Source organism: Talpa europaea (assembly GCF_964194135.1).
Source record: "Talpa europaea genome assembly, chromosome: 12".
Classification (NCBI taxonomy): Eukaryota; Metazoa; Chordata; class Mammalia; order Eulipotyphla; family Talpidae; genus Talpa; species Talpa europaea.
In genome coordinates this window covers 7,794,383-7,819,503 of record NC_140079.1, presented here as the reverse complement: position 1 = coordinate 7,819,503, position 25,121 = coordinate 7,794,383, and the positions used below count along the sequence as shown (strand labels likewise).

Below are 25,121 nucleotides of genomic sequence, written 5' to 3'. Positions count from 1 at the left end.
CCTGTCAGAAACCTAGGCAGCCAGGAGACAGGGGAGGGTCCTTCGAAATAACCCTGCAGTCTTCAACGTCCACCCCAGCGGCCCCATCCTCCATCCACAATTCCATTTCTGCAGAATCAGGCAGAAGTGGTGAGAGAGTACATGGGGAGAATGAGGCTACAGCCCTTGGTTGGCAGGACCATTAAGCACACTCTGGAACCGCCTTTTGAAAACACACAGAACTGAACTTCTCTTTCTCACTCATGCATACACACACACACACACCAGCACCCTGGAACACTCACCTCCGCGTACTTGGCTGGGATGTCAGCTTTCTCGACGCCATAGTGATGTTTGCAGTTGGTGGCCGCGGCAACCTGTAGCACAACCTGGCCAACACCTTCAGAGAGAGGGAGGGGGTGCCTCAGACAAGGTGACAGGAGGGGAAGCCCACACCACTGCTGGGGCCTGGACCAGGAGCGCAGCGGCCATAGGGGTCAACAGGCAGATACATGGAGATATATAAATGACCCAGATCGTGAGCTGGGCACACATTAGGGAGTTTCAATATCCATGGACCACTCCATGCTCCTGACAACAGAGTCCATTCTTTTTTTTTTTTTTTTAAAGATTTATTTATTTATGCATACAAGAGCTGGGGTATAGGCCAGAGATGCAGGGGGTGACAGAGCGGGGAACAGAACAGGCAAATCCACTGAAATACACTGTTGAGGGGAGCAGTGGGCGAGAAGGAGAGGTCTGCTTCGCCATGTGTTTTTCTCTCTGGCCAGCCGTGGGATCAAACTCGTGCTGCAGAGGCTGCGGAATGCTTCATAGTGCAGTGCTTAACCCCTTGCGCCACCAGGGAGGCCCCTGGAATCCATTCGTGGCCAAGGAATTCCAGTCCTAGGTAGTCTAACTGCTCACACACAGAAATGGCACCATGAGACTCAGTGACACCTAGGTGCACTGTGAATTACCCATGTGGCTGAGCCAAGCTGGAAGTGCCTTGACAACACCTGGGGTCTAATGTGGCACCTGAGAGGCAGCAGGAAAACCCCTTCAGAGCATGGTCATCTTGTGACACCACGTGCAGCCTGACCAGCAGGTCCTCAGGCTCAGAAACAAGAGGCAACACCTGGCACACACACATCAGACGCTGGAGGCACCAGGAAGGTCTCCTTGCCCGTCAGGTTGGCTTGTATTTTAAGTAGTATGTTATGAGACATTTGAATCTCAGGTTTGAATAGAATGTAGTCAAGGGCCTCCCTGGTGGCGCAAGGGGTTAAGACGCAACCTATGAAGCTGTATGCAGCCTCTCCCACATGAGTTCGATTCCCTGGCTGGCCAGGGAGCTGACCCACATGTCGCAGCAGCCCTCTCCTGACTCGCCCGCTGCTCCCCTCAGCAGTGTATTTCAGTCAGTCTGCCTGTTCTGTTCCCCGCTCTGTCTCTGGTGAATCCTCTCACCCTCCCGCACCTCTGGCCTAAACCCCAGCTCTTGTATACATAAATAAATAAATCTTAAAAAAAAAAAAAATAGAATGTAGTCAAATAATTTTTTTTTCTTTTAGGAGAGACCCAGGGGCGTCAGGGCTGCCCGGGGCCAGCGGCCACGAGCGGCACCCGCGAGTGTCCGGCTACCAATCACCCGGCGGCCCACCCAGGGCACCTGGCGTAGACCAGCCCGCTGCTGTCCGCCACCTGACGACGCACGCGCGGCACGGCAGCCCCGCCTGCAACGCCTCCAGGGGCAGCTCCCCAGTTTGTGTATGTATAAATACATAAATCTAAAATAAAATAAAATAAATAAAATAAAATGCAGAGGTCAAGTGGGACAGGAAAGGTAATGCTAGAAATTTAAAATTTTTTAAGCTTTTTAACATGAAAAGTTACCTATCCTTCCATAAAAAGGATAAAACTTTATAAAACTGTCTTTTATAAAACTGACTTTTGAATTATATGCACCCATATCAAAATATGGACTGTATGCTTAAAAAGAGCTTCAGAAAAGTTGACACCACCACCAAATAATCTTCCTGACCCTTTGGGCCCATTTTGGGAACAGCAAGACCAGGTCTGTTAAGGTAGAACTCTCAAACCTGTAAGCACAAGGCACTTGTGCCAAAACAAGTTCTGCATCAGGGATAGAAAGTCATACTAGAGGAGGTTTATGCCCAGGCTCCAAATGTAGCGAGTGACGGCTTCACAGCCAACCACATCATCAGCCCTGTCACCTGGACCGGACTGCTCCCTCAGGAGTTGTCAGATGACGTGCCACCTTGTACCTGTCTCCTGCACATACAATGGCCAGCTCTGATGTCTGGCTACAGACAGGCCCAGCCTTCAGGGGTCTCGGTCTGGTACAGGGTGCCCCACAGACACGCAGGGAGACAACAGCTGATCAGGCTGCTGAGTGCAGGAGGATTGAAGTGTGGTAACTTCCAGGGCTACCTCTGCAAGAGCAAGGGACTCACCCCAAACAATGAGGGAGGGCATTTCTGGGAGCCGGGAACTGGTCTTCTAAACTGATGCTGCCAGGAGGGGCAATTCTGACAGCTGATATGAGGCTACAGGGCATGCTGGGGTGGCTAAGGACTGAGCTCCAGGTAGACCCAGGGGTCTTGTCATGGCCTGGCAGAACAGCAGGAGAGCAAGGGTGCGGGGGGCAGGGGAGGGCTATTTCTTCCATCTCTCCATGGAACAAGCACTGTGGGAAGGTCCGGGCCAGGGCTAGGGCTAGGGAATGGGCCCCACATTCAGCTGCTGAATGCTCCCGGCAACCTCACCACATCCCCTTGGACTCTTCTCCAAGGGAAGCACAGGTGGCATCCGTGACAAGGACAACAGAGACAAAAGACTAAGCACTGGTGGACATGTGTCCCCACTCACCACTGCCCAGGTCCACAAACAGGTCATCCTCGGTCATCTTGATCTCATCGATCATCTGTGCCACAAGGTCGAAGGAGGTCTCCCCGTACACCTCGGGGGAGAAGGGCTCATAGTTGTTGAGCTTCTCGGGGTCTGTCACTGAGTGGTTGTAGACCTGCTGCAGGATGTGCCGCAGGAGCCCGTTGGATGGTCGAGTGTTTAGCTTCATGGGCTGGGTAGTTCCCTTCCACTGGGATATGAGGAAAGCATCAGAGCATGTCACACAGGTGATGTCCACTCAGACTTCACCCCCACACTGGCTATGACCCACCAAGGGACGAGAGCTAGGCCCACACCCTTCAGCCTGTGCTGGACTCCAGGGAGTCAGTCACCCACACCCTCCTTTCCTGCACTTCTGCCTCGTGCAGCCTGGTGACAGCAGTGACGGCTACCGAGGAAGAGTTTTAGGCAAGGCAGTGGACTAGATGCCACACAGCTGACCCCAGCAGAATCCCTCCAAGCCCTGTCCCTGATACAGGAAGCCCTGTCCTTACTGAGCCTCGCCTTCTTCCTGGCCATAGTAACAACAATGAGAACAACAACCTGTGCCAACCCGGACCAGCTCATTCCAGGAGCTCCAACTACTACACCAGTTAGGTCGGGGACAGCCAGCCAGCTGCAGGCTCCGTGCTGTGTGTTCACCCACCCTGCTCAGTCCCTCACCAGGGTCCTGCTCTGTCTATAGTGACACCTTCACTCCCAACCCACTTGGTAGATGAAGCCTCACGCACCATGGGGAGAAGCAGACCACTTCCAAGGCACTGCATACCCAGAGCGCCCACGGGGACCAGAGGACACTCACACGTGACTGGTTGAAAGGCAGAAGAAGCTCCCAAAAGGTCTAATTACTGCCTGCCCAAGGGACAGGGTACCCAAGTGAAGGTTCATGTGGACACGAGGGCCCCAAGCAACCTTCAGAAATAAACCAGGTTAGGGCCTCCCTGGTGGCACAAGGGGTTAAGACACAGCCTGTGAAGCTGTCCACAGCCTCTGCAGCATGAGTTCGATCCCCAGCTGGCCAGGGAACAACCCACATGGCGCAGCAGACCTCTCCTGACTCACCCGCTGCTACCCTCAGCAGTGTGTTTCGGTCAATCTGCCTGTTCTGTTCCCCACTCTGTTTCTGGTGAATCCTCTCACCCCCCCACACCTCTGGCCTGTACCCCAGCTCTTGTATGCATAAATAAATGAATCTTAAAAAAAAAAAAAAATAAAGAAAGAAACCAGGTCAGCCAGTCACAACCGTCCAGTGTACAGCGGGCACAGGGCCTGCGTGGATGGTCCCTCACCCCCGTTCATGACAGCTCCCTGAGCACCTCACACTGGAGGTCAGGGTTCCCAGCCCCAAACTACACGTTCCGTCTCTGGAGGACTTTAATGGGTCCCAGATCCCCAGAGGGTCTGGAGGCAGTGCACTGAAACCACCAGGTGACACAGCAAACAGGGGTCACCAACCCCAGTGTGGGCGAGACTAGGAGCAACCGAGTGGAGGAAAAGGCCACCTACCAGCTGGTGGATGCTGTCGATGGCCCGGTTGTACTTGTCACAAAGCCTCTGCATGCTTTCAAAGCTGAAAACGCAAGAAAAAGGCACTGTCACTGCCACACTCAGAACAGGTCCCCGGAGGTGAGGGATGAGGCACCGGGGAGAAGGCAGCAGTCACAGGGCACCCAAGCTAGCTGGGAGCTTCAGGCTGAGGCAGTCCTTGGTTCCTCGTGCCTCAGGTAGGCACGCAGCAGTGCTCACAGGTCAGGGCAAGGTCGGGGGTACGCAACAGGTTAGGTCTGCAGAAGGCCATTGGCTATTCACAAAGCAGAGCCAAGGCTGCCTCACTCCCCACCCCCACAGTGCTCCCCAAGACAGGGTGAAAGCAGTGTGCAGTCTGGAATCCCTTTCACAGCTGGGAGCACCTCCACGGGACACTGGGACACTTGGGGCCACTAGCCTAGAGCAGTCCCAACAAGCAGAAGGGTCCACCTCTCAGGATCAGGCAGAAAGGCACCAAATGACTCTGGGAAAGGTGTCTCTCATTCATGACTGTCACTTCTGTTCACCAAAGCTTCCTGGACACACGGAGCAATGTGCACTGAACACCTGGCAGGGGCGGGGCGAGGAGGGGATGCAGCAGGTAGAAGTTTTAGGTTCTCTCAAATATGATCATCTGTACTTTAGGTGTCACTGCTCACTGGAATTTCCTAGCCCAGGGGCTGCACCTGAGCGATCCTGCCCTCAAGGGGACAGTGGGCAACATTTGTGGAGGTGCTTCTGGCGTCTAGTGGATGGGACTAGGGATGCTGTTAACGCCCCACAGTGGCCAGAATGGTCTCCCCAGAGAATGACCGGGGCCTATTGTTAGCAGTGCTGGAAGGGGAGGAGGGAGAGCCCTGGCCACATGGAAGGGGCAGCACCAGCAGACTACGTGGAAAGGAGTGGTGAGCAGGGGTTCTTTCTAGGCCACCTACATGCACAGCAGCTGAGCAGCTCTCCACAGTGAGACCCCAGGAGACAGTGGATGACACTGGCTGAGTTGCGGGATCCTTTGCACATAAGGATCCGTCAGCATCCAGACCCATCAGCCCCCTACCCTCCACTGCATTTTCATGGCCCGCCTGACCCGCATCCTCGGCCTGAGCTCTGCCCGAGAGCTGGGGAGCACGCCACTTTGCACCTGCCCTTAATAACAGAAGGAAAGGAACTCCACCACGACCCAAAGTCACACCAGCTCAGTTTCCTGGATGGTGGCTGAAAAAGTAAGCGAGCCTGAGAGTGGGAGAGCCCTCACCTGGCGAGTCCTGACGGAGAATGACAACAAGGAGACTCATGACCCAGCAGGATCAGGGGGCACAAGTGCAGGGACATGTGAGGGGACGTGATTTGGGCCAGGCTCCAGACCAACTAACCACACACGCAGACCACGGCCAGCCTGGGCAAAAGCTCTCACCCCGGGGCTGGGGCCACACTCCCTGACTCTCTGCTATGGCCGACTCTCCTAATTTGTGAAATGATAGGGTTTTATTTCCTCGCCTTCTACTTTACATCTCTCTTTCAACCCAGCACCTACGACCACCCAAGGTCTCTGAATACCTCCAGGAGAGACTTTCCCTGTGATGATGAGCAAGTTAGAAGCTCGGAGGATCCTGGGCTGCCCTAGGCCCATCCTCACACCTTTGCCCTGATGGGATTCCATCCACAACAGGTGGCTCTGCCGGCCCACCCTGTCTAAGACAGAAGTGAGGATGCTCTTGGGCCTCCCCTGGTGGCGCAGCGGTTGAGCGCTGGGTTGTGAGGCTGCCCACAGCCTCTGCAGCACCAGTTTGATCCCCGGCCACCAGCGAGGGTCCCACAAAAAAAAAAAAAAAAAAAAGTGAGGATGCTCTGCATACACTCGACCCCAAGATCACACTGTCCCCATCAAGCTGACATTTCCAGCCTCTAACCTCCTTCCAGTCTTTTCTAAGCTGACTTGACGTGGAGGGGAAGAACAGCAAACACTCACCTGTAAGAGCCTTGCAGCAAAAGCATCTTTAAAACACTGGCTCTCTAGTGCAGGCACAACAATCAAAGGTGTGGCTTCACCAACCACGTGGAGGGTCAGTGCCCACACATCAGATGGAGGGCCACCTGACACTCCAGGGACCTGACCGCTCTGACAAGAGTGACCATGGGGATGATTATTAAAGTGGGGATAGGGCAGGATCAGAGCTGGCAAAGCTGGAGACTGCTAGCCAACCAGCAGTCCTCCAAATACAACAGTGACACCGAGTCAAAGACTGGGCGTGATGCTCTGTAGGCCTCAGGCTCCTGGTGTTGCACGCCTGTCAAGATCGAGCCGCCCAGCACACAGACACCACAACCCTCAGGGAAGTCTGCCAAGGGCTAAAATAGGCATAAGCAGGTAATGGCATCTCTCATTCTCCAAAAAAAAACCAAAACTCCCAGGCAGGCATTCCAGAAATGGCCTCACCCACTCCACCCATGGACTCTGCTCTCAAGTCCCGGATGTGCCTGCAGGAAACTGCTAGAAGCAGCCAAAGGGTTAGATACAGTTACTTCCCAACTGAGCTGAGATCCAAGCCAGAGCCTGAGGCTCGGAGGCCAGGTCTGGCCAACCCAGCAGCAGCTCACAGGCAGGATGAGGCCCTGGCAGCTGCCCACCATGACAACAGCAACTACTAGCTTCACACATACTAATTCCAGTCTCTACAGTGGACATTTCCAACTGTGTCCTCACTCTGACAACCTCTGCCAATACTGGATAAACAGTTCCTACAAAAATAACTACATGGAGGCTATGGCCCGCTATACAGAGAATTCTAGATCAGTCTGTGTCCTCAAAGAAGAACCAATTACAGGCTGTGTCCCCACAAAGAGCTGAGCCTGTCCCTGGTGGAGCTATGGACGCAGACAGAGTCCACTTACCTTTTGGTATCGTAGTCGATTAAAACATAATTTTCCATTGCAAGCTTGAGATCTGGGATTTCTTCACAGACCCAACTGAAAGACAAAAGCAGAAAAAGCAATGACGATTACGATTAATGCTCCATTTTTCACTCTCCATTTTCTTAAACTCTGTTTACTCCCAAATATAAAATCAAAACATCCTCATTACTCAATCCAAAACATGAGAGAGAAAAGGAAGGCATTACATCAAAACAAGTGCTGTAAAGCTTATGACGAAGCTGTGGTAAATTATACAAACTTCATGCCGCTTCAAGTTTGAACAAGGTTGATTCTTAGGGGCTAAAAGGAATTACAAGTGACAGGGCCAGGGCAAACAACTGTCTCAAATGAGAAAACCTGAAAAGTTACTTACCAGCCAGAAACTAAAGAAAGCGATTATTTGCTAACTAATCCCAAAACAAACATGGGCTTCTTCAACACACACACTATAAAGATACAAGATGTTGAGAAGTAACTTACAGATTAAGAGACAGAAACAAATGTCAACCACTCCCAGCGAAGGCCTAACTGGATGTTGATCCATCTCAAGAAAAATATTGAAAGGGGAACATCACCCTTTACACTACAGAGCCCACAGAGGCTAAGAGGAAGACAAGGAACATATAGGAAAGATGGTATGCCAACATGGCCGACATCTTACAGGAAACCAACAAGCTCTTTGATGACACAAATTACTAGAACGCACAAGAACGAACATCAGCAGAGCATCACACCCACTGAAGACCTTACCTCCAAATGAAATTCCTTCCCACAGAGAAACCACCAGGCCCAAAAGATTTTCCTGGGTATTCTATCCTACCAAATTCAATCTTACCAAAATGATATAACCCTCCCAGAGAATTCAATACTACCAAAACTTTTTCAGTTTTATGAGGGAAATGTTACCCTGATACCAAAACCAGCAAACACAAGGCCTTATGAAGACAGTCACTACAAGGAAATCTACAAACCAACATTGATTACAGAGACACAAAATACCTTAACATACTATTAAAGTGAATTTTGCAGTACATCTCAATCAAGTGGGGTTATCACAGGAATGGAAAGTTGCTTAAAATTTAATAGTAATCACCATCATTCACCCATTAACAGAATACAGGAGAAAAAGTAGTAGTAGAATTTCAACAGATGCAGGAAACGCACTTGACAAAATGCAATCCCTATTCATGGTAAAAACTCAAGAAACCAGACAAGGACTGAATCCTCCCCTCCCTGGTAAGGGAGTGAGGTCGCTCCTGAGCTACTATCTCAGCAGCACAGCCACTCTCTCGGCTGGCTCTGCAGGCTGATGCCCTGCGGGCTCTGCCTAGAGGCAGAGAAGACAAGACACAGAAGGGTGAGGAATGGTTCCCTCTGCCTACTGTGCTGTGTCATCCCAAGAGGCTTCCTCCCAGCAGGAAGTAGCTACTTCTGGCAGCTGCAACCCCAGCTGGCAGTTCTCTTCATCCAACTTTCCCACCCCTGTAGCCCCAAACAGCCAGCACCCATGGCTCAGAGATCTGTAATCTCCATCCAAACTCAAGTCCCCAGTATCTCTGTGCCTCCCAGGGTCATCTCTCCCTCACTCCCTCAGCCCCAAGGGCCCCATGATCACCACCTCACTACCTTCGCTTACCGAGCTTTATGCCTGGTGACCACTTACGGTAAGCTCTTTGTTCAGCAGCATACAAGGTTTCTGTCAGGAGACAGACATGTGAGCCCTGCAGCGAATACCAAACTGGTGAGGAGAACCTGAGGGTGAGGGCAGGCCAGATGGCTGGGGCCACTGCCTTTCTTCAACACTATTCAGGGTCCTAGTCCAGCTCCTCACAGCAAGAAGATCCAATGAACAGTCTAAAGACTGGAAAGGAAGACACATCTCTATCTGCACACGATTCAGTACATAGTCTGTCCTAAGGAACATATATAGAAGCTTCTAGAACTTTTGTTACTTGAACAATATCATAGAACACAGGATTAACGTGCAAAAATAAATTATATTCATAATTACTAGCAACAAATAATTTTTAAAGAGAAATTTAGGGCTTCCCTGGTGGCGCAAGGGGTTAAGTACTGCACTATGAAGCAATGCGCAGCCTCTGCAGCACAAGTTTGATCCCCGGCTGGCCAGAGAGAAACCCACATGGAGCGGCAGACCTCTCCTGACTCGCCCGCTGCTCCCCTCAGCAGTGTATTTCAGTCAGTCTGCCTGTTCTGTTCCCCACTCTGTCTCTGGTGGATCCACTCACCCTCCTGTATCTCTGGCCTGTACCCCCGCTCTTGTATGCATAAATAAATAAATCTTTAAAAAAAAGAGAGAGAAATTTAAATGCCATTTAAAATTAGCATTCAGGGCCTCCCCGGTGGCGCAGCGGTTGAGCTCTGGGTTGCGAAGCTGCCCGCAGCCTCTGCAGTGCCGGTTCGATCCCCGGCTGCTCCCCGGCCACCGGAGGAGGGTCCCGCATGGCGCGCAGACCTCTCCTGCCGCCCGCTGCTCCCCTCAGCAGTGTCCTTCGGTCCTTCTGCCTGCTCTGCTCCACGCTCTGGCTCTGGTGAATTCTCTCACCCTCCCGCGCTTCTGACTGTACCCAGTGCATGTATAAATAAATAAATAAATCTTTAAAAAAAAATAAATAAATAAAATTAGCATTCAAACACAAATACTCAGTGATAATTTTAATAAAAGATTGAAGACAGCTATGTCAAAAATTATAAAACATAGCTGAAAAAAAGACAATATAAATTTTAAAAATACATACTATGTTTGTGGAATAGACGACTCAATATGGTTAAATCTTGTCCCCAAACTAAATGGCAAAATCAAAGCAATTCCTATTTAAAGGCCAGTTGGCTTTCTGTGACAAACTGACAAAATGATTCTAGAAGAGACAGATCAAGGCAGAGGAACTGAAAGAACCAAAATAATCTGTTTTAAAAAAAACATTTATTTATTTATGCATACAAGACCTGGGGTACAAGCCAGAGGTGTGGGGGATGAGAGGATTCACCAGAGACAGAGTAGGGAACAGAACAGGCAGATTGACAGAAGTACACTGCTGAGGAGAGCAGCAGGCAAGTCAGGAGAGGTCTGCTGCGCCAAGAGGGTTGCTCCCTGGCCGGCTGGGATCGAACTTGTGCTGCAGGCTACAGAGGCTGTGGATTGCTTCATAGTGCAGTGCTTAACCCCTTGTAACACCAGGGAGGCATTCAAAATAATCTTTTAAAAAGAACAATAATGGGGCCTCCCTGGTGGCACAGACTGCTGAGCACAGCACTGTGAAGCTGTCCACAGCCTCTGCAGTGCCGGTTCAATCCCCACCGGCCGCGGAGCAACCCACATGGCGTGGCAGACCTCTCCTGTCTCTCCCGCTGCTCCCCTCAGCAGTGTATTTCAGTCATTCTGCCTGTTCTGTTCCCCACTCTGTCTCTGGTGAATCCTCTCACCCTCCCACACATCTGGCCTGTACCCAGGTTCTTGTATAAACAAAATAAATCTTAAAAAAAAAAAAAGAACAATAATGTTGCAATGATGTGGTGCACAGAATCCAGAAACAGACCATCATTTAAACTGGCTTTTGACAAAAGCATCAAGGCACTTTGATGGAGAAAGAAAAGAATTTTCAACAGATGATGTTAGAACAAATGAACATGAAGTGGGAAGATGAGTCTTGACCCCCATAAACATAAACCCACACCTGATATAGGCAAAAATTAATTTGCAATTGATCTTAAACTTGCATGTGAAAGTTAAAACCACAAAGCTTCTTGAAGAAAACAAGAGAGCATATTTCTGTGACTCAAGAAGGCAAAGATATCCCAGACATGACCCACAACTAACCACCAAAGAATGAACTGGAGAGAACCCCACTCACCCAGACTTGGGGTAACACAGTCCCTCACCAGGTGCTGCTACGCACACCCAGGATGGGCCACGAACACCCACAAGGGGGCAGAAGACGAACAGCCCACTCTCAAAGGAGAGTAACCACGTTCCAACCAGAGAACCAGAGCTCCCTGGAAAAGTGTCTGATTCCAGGGGAGCATCTTGCAGTTCCAGAAAGTGGAACTATGCTCCCCAAGATGGATGGGGGAAGAGGCACAGGGACATGACAAACTGCAACAGCAACAGAGAACAATCTGAGTAACAAAAGCAAAAGACACAGTAGCAGATTATAACCCAGAGGATGCAGTCAGGACCCTTGAGGGAGCAATTCTTCCCCACAGAAGACTCCCGATGAATAAACAGGGCCATGCGGGGAGGCAGAATCCCCTTCACAAGCACTACCGAACTAAGGATGCCACTATCAGAGGAAAAAAGCTCAAGGGGAAGCAGCACATTTGCACAGCTCCTCGAGCATCTCCCCATGACACTAATTACAAAGGGAAAACAGCAACCTACACTGAGAACACCTGGCAGATCCAAGACTTCACCAGGTGACCACGCCTGGCACAGAAGGCACAAGCCTCCCTGCTGAGAGCTCTCACTGGGACACTCTTTGTCAAGTGCTCCTTCGCACCTACTCCATGTTACTCAGGAGCAGACCACAGACATTACATTGTTCCATTCATAAATACTTCAGTATTCATCTGTGAAATATAAGGACTTGTTTTCAGCATAACTATAATGCTACGGACACATCCAGGAAGAGTGACTTTAAGAATAGTAGGGAATTTCCTCCAACTCACACAAGTCATCTAGAAGAACTTGTAGCTAACATCAGCTCAGTGGTGAAAGACTGGCTACTTTGCCACCGCAGTCAGGAAAAGCAAGAAAGCCAGCAGTTACCACCTCGCAAAATCGCATCAGGGTCTCAGCCAACGAGTAAAATTGTCCCTACTTACAGATGATACCATTATTTCCACTTCAAGTTCCACAAAATCTACACAGCAACTACTAGAAGCAGTGAATTTAGCACAAGGTAAAGGTGGATATATAAAGCCAACTGTATTTTTTTTTTTATGAGCAGCAGGCAATTGGAAAATAAAATTTAACACACAATCCCATTTATAACAGTGTCAAAAGCCTGGACTATCTGGGAGTAAACTAACAAAGTGTTCAGAACGTCCACACTGGAACACTACAGAGCACAGCTAGAGAAGCGATGAAAGCCCTAAGCAGAAAGGGCCATGTCCCCTGCACTGCACAGCTCAATGCAGACGGCAAATCTCCACAATGACCTGCAGATCCAAGGCATTCCCAAGCAAAGTTATGTAGAACTTGACAAGTTGATTCCAAAATTTATATGGAGGAGCAAAGCAGGTGGAATAACCACACCGAGATTTGAAAGGGAGAACAAAGGTGAAGGACGCCACCTGACGCCAGAGCTTGTATCAACTACAGCGAACAGGGTTCTGCACTGGGCAAGAGACACTGACAGCACAGATCCTAGAAATAACCAATTCATAGGTTGTCAATGGATTTCTGACAAAGTGACAAGGAAATTTCAGAGAGCGGACAGGCTCGTCACAGAGCAGTGCTGAGCTGCCGGACATCCACACGCAAAAACAATAAACTTCAACCCACACAACACCTTGCAGCACACGTGCACATGCACTCGAGCGGCTGCAAGATGTGTGTGAAAGCCCAAACTATAAACTTGTAGACAATAGAGGAAAAAATCTTCATGACTCTGGGAAATAAAAGTATTTCTTAGGAAAGGTAAGAACACAAAACATGAAACAGTCAATAAACTGGAATTTTATCACAATTTAAGACAGAATTTGTGTCTGTGCCACAAAATACACTGCTGAGAACATGAAGAGATGAGAGGCAGACTAGAAGCGACATCAGCAAAACACACACCCAGGGAGGACTGGCAACCAGAATATGCTAAAAACACTCTAGGTTCAAAAACAACCAAGTTTTAAAACAGGCAAAAAGACGATGAACATGATTAGTTTTTATAAAATGCAAAATAAAACCACAGTAAGATGCCACCACCTGGCTCACATTAGATTAGGGCAAAAAGCTGGTCACCGCCACAAGCCGGGTGGAGCCTGGGGGCTGCTGGGGTGCAGCGAGGACTTCCCTGTGGGAAACGCGAGCAATGTCGCTAAAGCAGTCTGCTGTACCACTCCAGGGTGGGTACCCGGCAGAAAGGGAGACCCGGCCACACGAAAGCCCAAGTGAATGTTTTTCGCAGCTGTTTGTCATTGCCAGAACTCCACAACGTGTCCGCCGTCTGACAAGCGGTGAACAAATTACAGTCCAGCCACACAACAAAGCACTCCGCGGTTCCGAAAGAACCAGGGACACGGAGCCACAGAGGCTCTCCAAACCGTGTCCTGAGTAAAAGCAAAGCAAAAAGCTCCTGTCCACTTATGTAAAATTCTATACGGTGCACACGGCCCCGGGAGGTCAGAAAGCAGAGCGGGGCTGCCCAGGATGGGAAGGGGGGGGACACAGCTGTGGAGGCCAGGGAATGGGTGACGGGCACATCTATCACCGTGGTGAGTGCACACGCGCACTGCCCACGCAGCTCAGACTGCACACATCACACGTGTGTGCTTTCTTGTACCTCAACTGCATCTCCGAATATAGTGCGATGGGAAAGAGAGAGTGGATAGAGGCACAGTGAGAGGAAAGTGGCTTGAGCGGGGCGATGGAAGCGCGGGGCTCATTATGCCCTGTTTACCTCTGCGCGTGCTGGAATGTCCCCATTCTAACAAGTAAAGCAGAGAAAGGACAAAGTCAGGTTAACAAACCCTGTCTCCAGGGCCAAGAAGAGAGAAGGTTAATTTGTTTCAGGTCCAGAAGATGAGGAAGAAGTCTGTCAATCAGCAGCCATGCCAGCCTGGGAGATGACCAGACCAACTAGGGGTTCCAAACAAAGGGCTGGCCAAGCAGCTGCTAACATTCACTTACAGAAATCAAATCGAACAGGATGTTCAAGTTATTTACAACAGATGTCCTCATGAGCAAGCGTAAAGGAAAGTGTGGGGGTATTTCTTTTCATGGGTGGGGTAGGAAGGTCGGTCTTCTAATACATGATGATACCCAAAATTCATTTTCAAAAAATAAAAGCTTAGCAGCACTCCGTCTGCCCACCTGTGACTATGCAGGTGCTTCTTTTCAACCAACTCTCTCCCTCTGCAGGGCAGCAGCCTCCCTGCCTGCCTGTGACCTGCGATATGCCGGGTCTTCTCCTCACTGACCTCCCTCAGCGGGGGCAGCTCTCCTCAAGGCCGCCCACCTGCAACCATGCAGGCCCCTCTCAGCGATCCTGTCCCTTTCAGGGCAGCTCTTCCTGCCCGCTTGTGTCTGTGCAAGTGTCTTTTACTCTTTTGTCCCTTTCCCTAATAAACCTGTTCTTTAAATATATATATTTAAAAAAGAAAAGGCTTACTTTAAAATTCACCCTGTTAGCAGGGGAACCACCCCAACACCACCAATAACTGGTAGCACAACAAAGAAACCACACAAGGGGCCTCCCTGGTGGCACAAGGGGTTAAGATGCAGCCTTCGAAGCTATCAGCATCCACTGCAGCACAAGTTCGATCCCTGGCCAAGGAGCTGACCCACATGGCGCAGCAGACCTCTCCTGTCTCGCCTGCTGCTCGCCTCAGCAGTTTATTTCAGTACATCTGCCTGCTCTGTTCCCTAATCTGTCTCCCCTAGGCAGTGTGTTTCGGTCAATCTGCCTGTTCTGTTCTCCACTCTGTCTCTGGTGAATCCTCTCACCTCCCACACCTCTGGCCTGTAGCCCAGTTCTTGTATGCATGAATAAAAAAAAGAAATCTTAAAAATAAATGGGGAGGCCTCCCTGGTAGCACAGCGGGTTGAGCGCAGCGCTGTGAAGCTGTCCACAGCCTCGGCAGCCGGGTTCGATTCCCGACCAGCCAGGGAGATTCCCTCATGGCGTACAGACCTCTCCTGTCTCGCCCGCTGCTCCCCTCAGCAGTGTATTTCAGTCAGTCTGCCTGTTCTGCTCCCCACTCTGTCTCTGATGAATCCTCTCACCCTCCCGCACCTCTGGCCTGTACCCCAGCTCTTGTACATAAATAAATAAATCTTAAAAAAAAGAAAAAGAAAAAGAAAAGAAACCACACAAGCCCCACCTGACGCCACATGCTCGCTAAAAAACCTTCTGAAACTCCTGCTGGTGTCCTGGAACTCATCCCACCTCCCCAAGAACATACAGCAGGGAGCAGGCCCAGTGCAGCAGTGGTCTCCTGGAACCTGAAGCAACAGCACCCCTGAGGCACCCACTACCCCCGCAGGACAGAACAGCCGGGCTGGAGAAGGTGCCCCCCAAATAACACCACGAGAAGCCCTTCCCAATTAATTCAATTCAGAAAACATCTCAACATCTCGCCCAGAGCAGAGAGCGCCAGGACGCCTGCTGGCGAAGAGCGAGGCGAGCGTGTGTATGTAAGAGCACAGCAGTGCTTCTGAATGAGAAAATGAAAAGCCACACTTGGAGGCCTCTGTTTTGATGCTGGTGAAACAGAGCGAACAGAAGCTCTGGACAGGCAATTCCATTCCAGGAGCCCTCTGCCCACCCCCCAGATGGGGCACTGCACCTCAAACCTGGCTTTCTGCCCACCCTACCAGGCAGGGGCCTGGGCTCCGGATTCCTTGAGAGAGCCCAGTGATAACTGGGCCCTCTTCCCCCAAAAAAACTACGATCATGTGTACGCAAGGCACAGTGACATTCAGACCACCTGGCTTCACAGAAGGCAAACATGGATCAACATCAAGACTTAAGCTGACCTAGGCAGTGCGTGGAGCCTTCTCCAACCCCAGGTGGCCATCCCCCAAGGGCAGGTGATTCTCCCCTGCAGACCTGAACACCTGAGTCACATAGCTACAGCCCTCTTAGTCATTGAGGCCAGCTCAATTCTTTCCTATACTAGGACCCTCCTCCAGAAAACCATTGGGCACCACTGGCAGCGCTGGTCATCCTGCACTGCACGGGTCTGTTGGGAGTCCCTCGCCCCAGACTGTAAGAGACAGCCCAATGCTTCTATCCATTCTCAAAGACACCAGAACACACCAAGGAAAGAGACTCGTTTATTCAGAGCCCTGTTCCCGTGGGTAAGAGAATCAGGCAGGCGAATCCAGAGAGGATGGGACGCTCACCTTGTCCTGGAAAATCAGAAGATGTTAATAATCTTGAATGCAAACATTAAAATTTGCCAAGATGAAATCGCAATCAGGAGCAGGGACAAGAAGCCTGGAGCCAGGGTAGCTCAGGAGCAAGGAAAGGCCCACAGCCCACCCCAGGGCAGCCCACCCGCAAGGCTCCACCCCAAACCCTTACCTGGGCCTGCTTCCCCCTGCCCCCGCAGAAAACCCTCTCCAGTTTTTCAATGTACCTCCCCCCCACCCAAAGCCCAGGACTCACCCTTCCATAAGGACCAGCACCAAGGTCCTGCCTGTAAGCCTTGCCCTGCAGCCCCCAATAACCCCACCCTATGAAGCCCTGCCCCACCCACAGTCCCACCCCAAGGTCCCACCCTTTCCCCTAAATGCAATCCAGAAACCCCCATCCACCCAGAGGGCACCCCCAGGCCCGGCCCCAGTAGGTGCTGTGCTCACCGGATGGTCTCGATGATTTCGTGAGCAGCATCATGGTGTTTGTCCTGAAAGACAATGGGACAGGGTTCAGAGCTGGCGGGCTCAGCGGCCATCCAAGGAGCAGGGGACAGGTGCTGCCGCGCTCACGCTCGTCCGTCCTGGCTCTTCGTTTCTCCATCCCCAGAGTTCAAAAGCCCCTTATCCACTCAGGGACCACCAGAGAGCCCCGTCTGAGCAGGGGATGCTATTCCAGGATCCCTGCTATGGGCACATCTGGCCTTGGGAAGGACCTGTCCCTGCCCTGCTCCCTCCTCAGCATGTAGCAGAGAAGGGACCTGGGCCTATTCCCTCCCTGCCCATGGGCAGCGGCGCCCGCAGGGGCAACTCCTGGGGTTCCTATAGCCCACAAGCCACAGGCCTGATTTCAAGTGAATCTCCCCAAGCCTCCATTTCCTAACCAGAAACACCCACCCAGACAGCACAGGTGGTGGTCCTCCTGCCCTCCAAGAGAAAGGTCAAGAGTGGGGCCAGGCAGCGAGCTAATCCAAGACTGGTAGAAACTGTTACAGATTGGCTCTCCATAAAAAGGAGAGGAGCACAGCAATGCAGTGAGCAGGCACCACTTTCCATGCCCCAGTCAAATGCAGCCTCCTTGAACTGTAAGCCCCAGGGGGCCGTGAGCCGGACTTCCTGGGCAGGTGGGTCTATGTCGCACAGAAGGCAGGCTGCCCCCTCTCCTTCCTCTGCAGCCACATTTGCACCCTGGTACTGCCGGGAAGGAGACCTGGAGGAGAACTATGGAGGAGGGAAATGTAGAGACAGTTGGAAGAGGCACCGGGAAGAAACACGGGGGTGACGTGCGGAGAGGCTGTTTTCAACTATGGCAAGACAGTAACAGTCATTATTTTGACCTCATGTTGGGTTATGTGGTACATTTTTAATTCTGTATTTTTCCTTCTGTCCGGGATCTCCTTAACCCTTTTTTTTTTTTTTTCCTGGCTCCTTGCCAAAAGGTACCACAGACTTGTGGCAAGCTTCAGCAGTCCCTCTTCAGCAGAGCCTGTGTGGCTGGGCATTAGCCCACCAGGGGATGGGTAATTCTCAGAGTTCTGTTAAGAATATCCTTTCTCCTCTTCTCTCTCTGCGCACATGAATTATACTGAAATCTTTCACACTAAGAGTCTGCTTCCTGGGGCCTCCCCGGTGGCGCAGCGGTTGAGCGCTGGGTTGCAAAGTTGCCCGCGGCCTCTGCGGCGCCGGTTCGATCCCCGGCTGCTCCCCGGCCACTGGAGGAGGGTCCCGCATGGCGCGCAGAACTCTCCTGCTGCCCGCTGCTCCCCTCAGCAGTGTACTTCGGTCCTTCTGCCTGTTCTGCTCCCCGCTCTGGCTCTGGTGAATTCTCTCACCCTCCCGCGCTTCTGACTGTACCCAGTGCATGTATAAACAAAACAAACAAACAAACAAATAAATAAATAAATAAAACATGCCTCTATAAAAAATAAATAAATAAAAATGAAAAAAGAGTCTGCTTCCTGTGCCTTTGGACGGCAGATGGCTGGACTCCTTTTACAGCATGTACCCCTTAACCGTTTGGGGTCCCTGGTGCCCCCAGGTTATTACTTGGTTATTACTAACAAGACAAGGACTGGAATTTAATGGCCTGGCCTCTCTGACTTGGTCTCTCGGCACCCCATGAAGGATCTATGAAGGCTGGATGGTGGCCAGAGCTGGAGGGTGAGTCAAGAGACTGGGCAACAGAGCAGCAGACAGTAGCCTGACTTCAAAAGGTCTCAAATAAAGTGCAAGAACTGGCACAATGAGAGCAGCAGTGCAGGCAGCAAGGACAGAAGCCCCAACCCCAGCACTAACAGCCCCCCTTGCTTCTGGGCGGGGCCCTCTGACACATGGCCCCAGCTTCACCTGTGAGACGCTGCAGCCGCATAGCACTCAGGGTCCCTTGTAAACAGAACACCAGGATCCCTCCAACACACTGGCTGACAAGAACACTTGTTGCTCGCCTTGCTGCCCGCACACCTGCAGGTTCATCAGCACCTGAGCACCGAAAGACCCAGAAGGACCCAGACCACAGCCTCCGAGCCCCACAGATTCCTCAGGGGCATCTCCTGACACCTCAGCAAATTTACCATAAGAATGAGACAAAGAGACAGTGTCCCAGCAGTCATAGTATTTGGTGACTGAGCAAGACAGCACAACTCCTGCCCTCTGGTGGCTAAAGCCCAGGAGCCCAGAACAATAAGCACCAACACACAGTTCCCACCCGACCTCTGCAGCACTGCCCTTGTCCGGACCCTGGAGGTGCTGGCTGGTCAGCTCTGCCCTGACCCTCTCAGTCCACCCACCATCAGGGCACGAAGGGGGTCTGAGTGTCGACAGCCAGACCAGTGCTCAGGAGCGTGATGCCACACGGAGAGCGGAGGGGACCTATCTCCTGAGCGCAGGCGGTGCCGAGCACTGCGAGCGTGGCTGCAATCCTCCAAATGGAGGATGTCTCCAGAGGGAGACAAGGAGCACAGACTTGGGTCAAGAGCCACAGCGCCCAGAGAGCCCGGGCCCTGAAGCAAGGCCAGGTACACCACAGCACTGCTGCCTGCGTGAGGCCTGTAGAAGGAGGGAGGACACTCAGCCTCTGGCTGTCTGCTATGCGCCCACCGCGTGACAATCACTTCAAACTTTAGGCTTGGGAAAAAACAGGTAAGTTTGACTTCACTAAACACTTTATGTTTCAAAGACATTGAGAAAACGAAAAGTCGCATGAGAGAAAAAAAGTTTGCAAATTACCTGGAAAAAGGTTTGTATCAATTATGTTAAAAACCCTAACTCAAGGGCCTCCCCCAGTGGTAGAGCGGTTGAGCGCTGGGCTGCGAAGCTGCCTGAAGCCTCTGCAGCGCCAGTTCAATCCCCGGCCACTGGGCGAGGGTCCCACATGGCGCGCAGACCTCTCCTGCCTCCTGCTGCTCCCCTCAGCAGTGTACTTCGTCAGTCTGCCTGTTCTGCTCCCCGCTCTGTCTCTGGTGAATTCTCTCACCCTCCCGCACTTCTGACTGTCCCCAGTGCTTGTATAAATAAATAAATCTTAAAAAAAAAAAAAAGATTCCCTTAAAAAAAAAAAAAAAAAAACCTGGGCCTCCCCGGTGGCGCAGCAGTTGAGCGTTGGGTTGCGAGGCTGCCCGCGGCCTCTGCGGCGCCGGTTCGATCCCCAGCTGCTCCCCGGCCACCGGAGGAGGGTCCCACATGGCGCGCAGACCTCTCCTGCCGCCCGCTGCTCCCCTCAGCAGTGTACTTCGGTCCTTCTGCCTGCTCTGCTCCCCGCTCTGGCTCTGGTGAATTCTCTCGCTCTCCCGCACTTCTGACTGTGCCCAGTGCATGTATAAACAAAACAAACAAACGAACAAAACAAAATAAAAAAAAATAAAAAAAAAAAAAACCCTAACTCGGAAATAAAAGGAAAAATACCTGCACTATTGAAATTGACGCTGGCACAAAGAAGATACTTGACAGCCAGTAAGAACGTGAGAAGAGGCCCATCCCTGAGACACAAAGGACACACATGCCAACAGGAGGGTGACGAGCGCCGGCACAGGCGTGGCAAAATCAAAACTCCACACACAGCAGGTGGGATGTAAAATGGGACAGCTTTGAAACACGGAGTGATCACATGACACAGCAATCCCACGCCTATGCGTCTGTCGAGGCGGAACAAGAATGCACGTCCGCACAAAAGCCTCACGTGCACATTCACACAGTGTGACTCATTGTCGCCAAGAAGTGAACACAGCCCAAGTGTCCACTCACACACTGGAGAATCACTCGGCCATGAAAAGGGGGCAGCTTGGACACATGAGACTACAGGGAGGGCCCCTGCACAGACGACGCTCAGGGAGAGAAGCAGACACACGAGGCCACGCGGTGTGAGTCCACTGACAGAAACGTCCAGGACAGGCACAGCCACAGGCAGAGAGTGGGTTCCTGGTGCCAGGGGCTGGGAGTGACTGCTGGTAGGGATGGGGCTTCTCTTTCGGGGGATGGAATATTCTGGAATTAGAGATGATGGTTACACATCACTGTGAATGCACTACAAACCAGTGAATTGCACTGTAAATTAGTATGTGAGAAATGATACCACAAAGGAGTGGTGAGTTAAAGTTGTCAAAGGAGTTGTCCACTAGAGTAAACACCACTATGATTAAAATTGGCCCTCACCCCGCCCCCCACCCAAACAGGAAAACAGTGAGGTTACAAGGCCTGCACACAGCTGAGCGCTCCGACAGAAGTGCTATGGCCCCTGCTCCCACGGACCCTGCAGTGGCAGAAGGGACACTGCTGTGTCACAGGTGTGCAGAAGAGACCACAGATGTGTGAGCAGAGGAGAAGGGATTCACAGGGCAACGAGGGGAACTAGCAGGGAACTCACTCTGGGGAAGCTAGCTGCCAGCCATGAACAGAGGCATGGAGAGGCTTCTAGGGAAGGGAGGCAGGGAGCTGACATGGCCGGGGTGCCTCCAGCCCAGTCAAGCCTTCAGAGGCAGTGCCCCAACGTGGTGACAGCAGCACCTTGTGAGGCCCCCACCCAAGACCCCCAGCAAGTCTGCTCACAACTGGGAGATAATCAGTGTGTGTTGCCATGAGCTGCTAACTACGGGGTGATTTGTAAGGCAGCAAAAGATAACCACGCGGACTGTGACAGCTGATAAACTGCGCCAGGAGTACAGCCCTCTAAGAGGAACCTGCAGTGACAGGAGGACTTGGTGCTGGCAAGGAAAGCCCTCACCAGAGGTTTCTGATCATCACCAGGGCATACAGCGGACAGGGCATACAGGTGTGAAGCACCCCCAAGTGGTGGGCACACCCTGGCCGGCAACAAAGAGTGCCTGCTATTCGGAGGCTGACGAGGCACTGGCCTGGTATGCCCCTGTCCTCACAGACCAGGGTGCCGCTGAACCCACCTGGCCTGCTGCAGGAGCCATGCAGGACAGTCAGGACAGAAGCCCCTTCTCCCAGACGCAGCCTTGCTCAATGGCCCTGTCTGGGAACAATGGCAGACCTGGGGAGGCAAAGTACCTGGGTCTTGCTCTCCTCTGTGAGGGGGTGAATCGCTCTTTCCTAACCTTTAGAACCAAAGAGGGGCCTCCCTGGTGGCGCAAGGGGTTAAGACACAACCTATGGAGCCCTCCACAGCCACTGCAGCACAAGTTAGATCCCCAGCCAGGGGGCTACCTACATGGCACAGCAGACCTCTCCTGGCTCGCCTGCTGCTCCCCTCAGCAGTGTACTGCAGTCAGTCTGCCTGTTCTGTTCCCCATCTGTCTCTGGTGAATCCTTTTACTCCCTGCATCTCTGGCCTGCACCCCAGTTCTTGCATGCATAAAAAAATAAATTGTTTTTTAAAAAATAGAACCAGAAGAAAAGGGAAGAATTACAGCTGCAGCTCCTAAGATCACAGAATGATCCTTCAGGGCCTGGCCAGTTTCCACCACCTTGAGATGAGTAATCGAAGATACTCGACACCATCAATGATGCAGAAGGCCACGATGCTTGGCCAAGGCCACAACAGCTCAGCCACAGCCTCTCCATGCTGCTCTCGGGCTTCAGAAGAGATGCACTAGCTAGAGAGGTCGGGGTGAAAGCAGGCCCCAAGAAGCCTGGTTTATGAGCAGCTCTGTCTTCTCACACAAGGACCCCCTCCACTGGCCACACTGCCACCCACAAGGGACTCCTGTTTCCTCAGACAGAAGGAATCCACCCTCTCCCCATGAACTGCATCCAAGCACCCACAAGTGGCACCTGATAGAGGGTCTCCATATAAAATCTGTTTAACAGAGAAGGGGACTCGTAGATGCTCCAATAGGGGTCTGTGAAAATGTCCTCAGGAGACACTACAGTCTGTCAGTGGCACACTGCATGGGGAGGCCAGTCACCCCCCATGTGACACTCTCCACCCAGGTGAGGGTGTCGGGTCTATGCCTCATACTTCTATAGTCACTGACCCCGATCCTTGTACTGCCCACAGGGACTGTATGGGGAGACATGCAGAGACCAGAAGCCCCAATGTCACACCAGCAGTGACAGCTGCCTCCTTCACAGAGCGCCGTGTGAAAACAAACACCAATGACAAAACCTGAGGGAGGGATGCGGCCTGTCTCAGCTAGCAGCCCGCCCCCAGCACACGGGGACGGTCTCCCGGGGCACTCTGCAGCCAGTCTGCCTGAAACACAACTCTCATCATTCCCATTCTGCAACAAGGACAATGAAACACATCGGGAATCAGTCTCAGTCGAGGGCAGATCCCCAGTATCCCTCTGGGCAGGGTCCTCACACTACAAGCATCAGGCGTCCCTTGGTCCTCTAGCCTCAGAGCAGAGTCCTAGGGCCCACCCACAAAGTTTCAGATTCAGCAATTCTGGGCTAGGCCTGGGAAGCTGCCTCCCTAACCGGTTCCCAGGTGATGTGGAGCTGTGGGCCCTGGGAACACACTCTGAGAAATGCCATCCTGAAGAATCAGGGGCTACATTCTGTATAGTCACAAGCTTGGGGCACAATGCACAACCCATCATTCCAATGTTCTCCTCAGAGAAGCTGAGAGGCTACTAAGTAGCAAGTGAGGACAAAGGCCCTCCCTGGTGAGGAGGGTAACTGGTTATGAACACAGGGAGAGGAATAAAACTAGTCTGGACCTTTGACCAGCAATCCCTCCTCCCCACCCCACCCCCACCTCCCCCAGCCAGGCTGCAGCTTTGTAGTTTTTAGGCTCTGCTAAAGCACATCCCCCAGCCCACCCCTCTGAGGAGATTCTCCTAATTACCGAATAGTGGGAAAATTTCCTTCCACCTTTCACTTGACAGAAGATGATGAAGATATACGTGGCATACCCAAAGTCTTCTGAAGAAAATAACTCCATGGATTTCGCCTGTGCTGCTCCCCACTGTCTCTGGTGAATCCTCTCAACCCTGCCCCTCTGCCCCACCACCACCACCTCTGGTCTACACCCTAGCTCTTATATGCATAAATAAATAAATCTTTAAAAAGAATTCCATGGATTTTATAACTAAAATCTTTCATTTCTGAATGCTCGTGAATAAGGAAAACATACAACATGAACATCCACATTAAGTCTAAATCTATTTAAACACCTCAACCCCAATGACCACTTTGCTCTTTGAATCATCACCTGAGATTCAATCCAGAAGATTGCCTTTCACAGATATTATGACGTGGCACTGCAGAAAAAAAATTAACTTTCAATTTTGATAACTTTAAACCAGAGAGCACCACATCAGTCCATGTTCATGGTTAAGCTTATCAAGTAAAGACAATGAATTTATGGTTCATTCTTTTTTAAAATATTTATTTATGTGTGCGTACAAGAACTGGAGTACAGGCCAGAGATGCGGGGTGGGGGTGCGGGGGGGGGCAGGACAGAGGTGAGAGGATTCACCAGAGAGAGTGGGGAACAAGCAGGCAGGTGTACTGAATTCCACTGCTGAGGGAGGCAGCGGGCAAGACAAGCGAGGTCTGCTGCACCATGTGGGTCAGCTCCCTGGCCGGGGATCAAACTCGTGCTGCAGTGGCTGTGGACAGCTTCATAGTGCTGAGATTTAACCCCTGTGCCACCAGGGAGGCCCTTCTGATTCATTCCTAATATTCAAGAGACTCCACCCACAATGTGGCAGAAGAGAGAGGTTGGGATCACCCTCTCCCATAAAAGCAAGCATAAAAAAAAAAAAAAATTTACTCATAGGAATATCCAGGCGCTCTGACCTACCTACCTACCTAGGACTTCCCCACAGAGATTTTGAAGTAAGGTTGGTGACAGCTGAGGAGAAAGAGTGGGAGGGGAGCCTAAGTGGGCTTAGGGGACGCAAGCAGTGACAGGGGCAAGCAGGGACGCTGAAATTTCCCTGAGGAACTCTGCTGACACAAAAGTGGGCGCAGACCTGACCTGGGGCAGCGGGGACTCTGCAGGAAACTAGGAACTCTGGAGTTCCCTTGGGCACTAGAAGCAATCAAGGAGACACCTGACTAAGCCAGGCTGGACTCCATGAGAAGCCCAATAGCAGAGAGAAGGACTCTAACAGATCCTCTTGGAAAGTTAACATCAAGGAGACATTGCAGGGCCTCCCAGGTGGCGCAGTGGTTGAGCGCTGGGTTGCGAAGCTGCCCACAGCCTCTGCAGCGCCGGTTCGATCCCAGGCCGCTGGGTGAGGGTCCCACATGGCGCGCAGACCTCTCCTGC

The 25,121-nt window shown here is 51.7% G+C and overlaps 1 protein-coding gene across 1 annotated transcript in view; it reads right to left on the bottom strand.

The window, feature by feature from the left end:
* The window catches only part of DOT1L (DOT1 like histone lysine methyltransferase), a gene marked incomplete at its 5' end in the record, with an annotated part of 70,710 nt that overhangs the window by 33,475 nt on the left and 12,114 nt on the right, over positions 1-25,121 (bottom strand). The window contains 5 exons of the mRNA XM_084250780.1: positions 285-379; positions 2,872-3,100; positions 4,417-4,480; positions 7,330-7,404; positions 16,892-16,935. Of these exons, the coding sequence (XP_084106906.1) occupies positions 285-379; positions 2,872-3,100; positions 4,417-4,480; positions 7,330-7,404; positions 16,892-16,935 (507 nt within the window). The remainder of the gene's footprint in view (positions 1-284; positions 380-2,871; positions 3,101-4,416; positions 4,481-7,329; positions 7,405-16,891; positions 16,936-25,121) is intronic.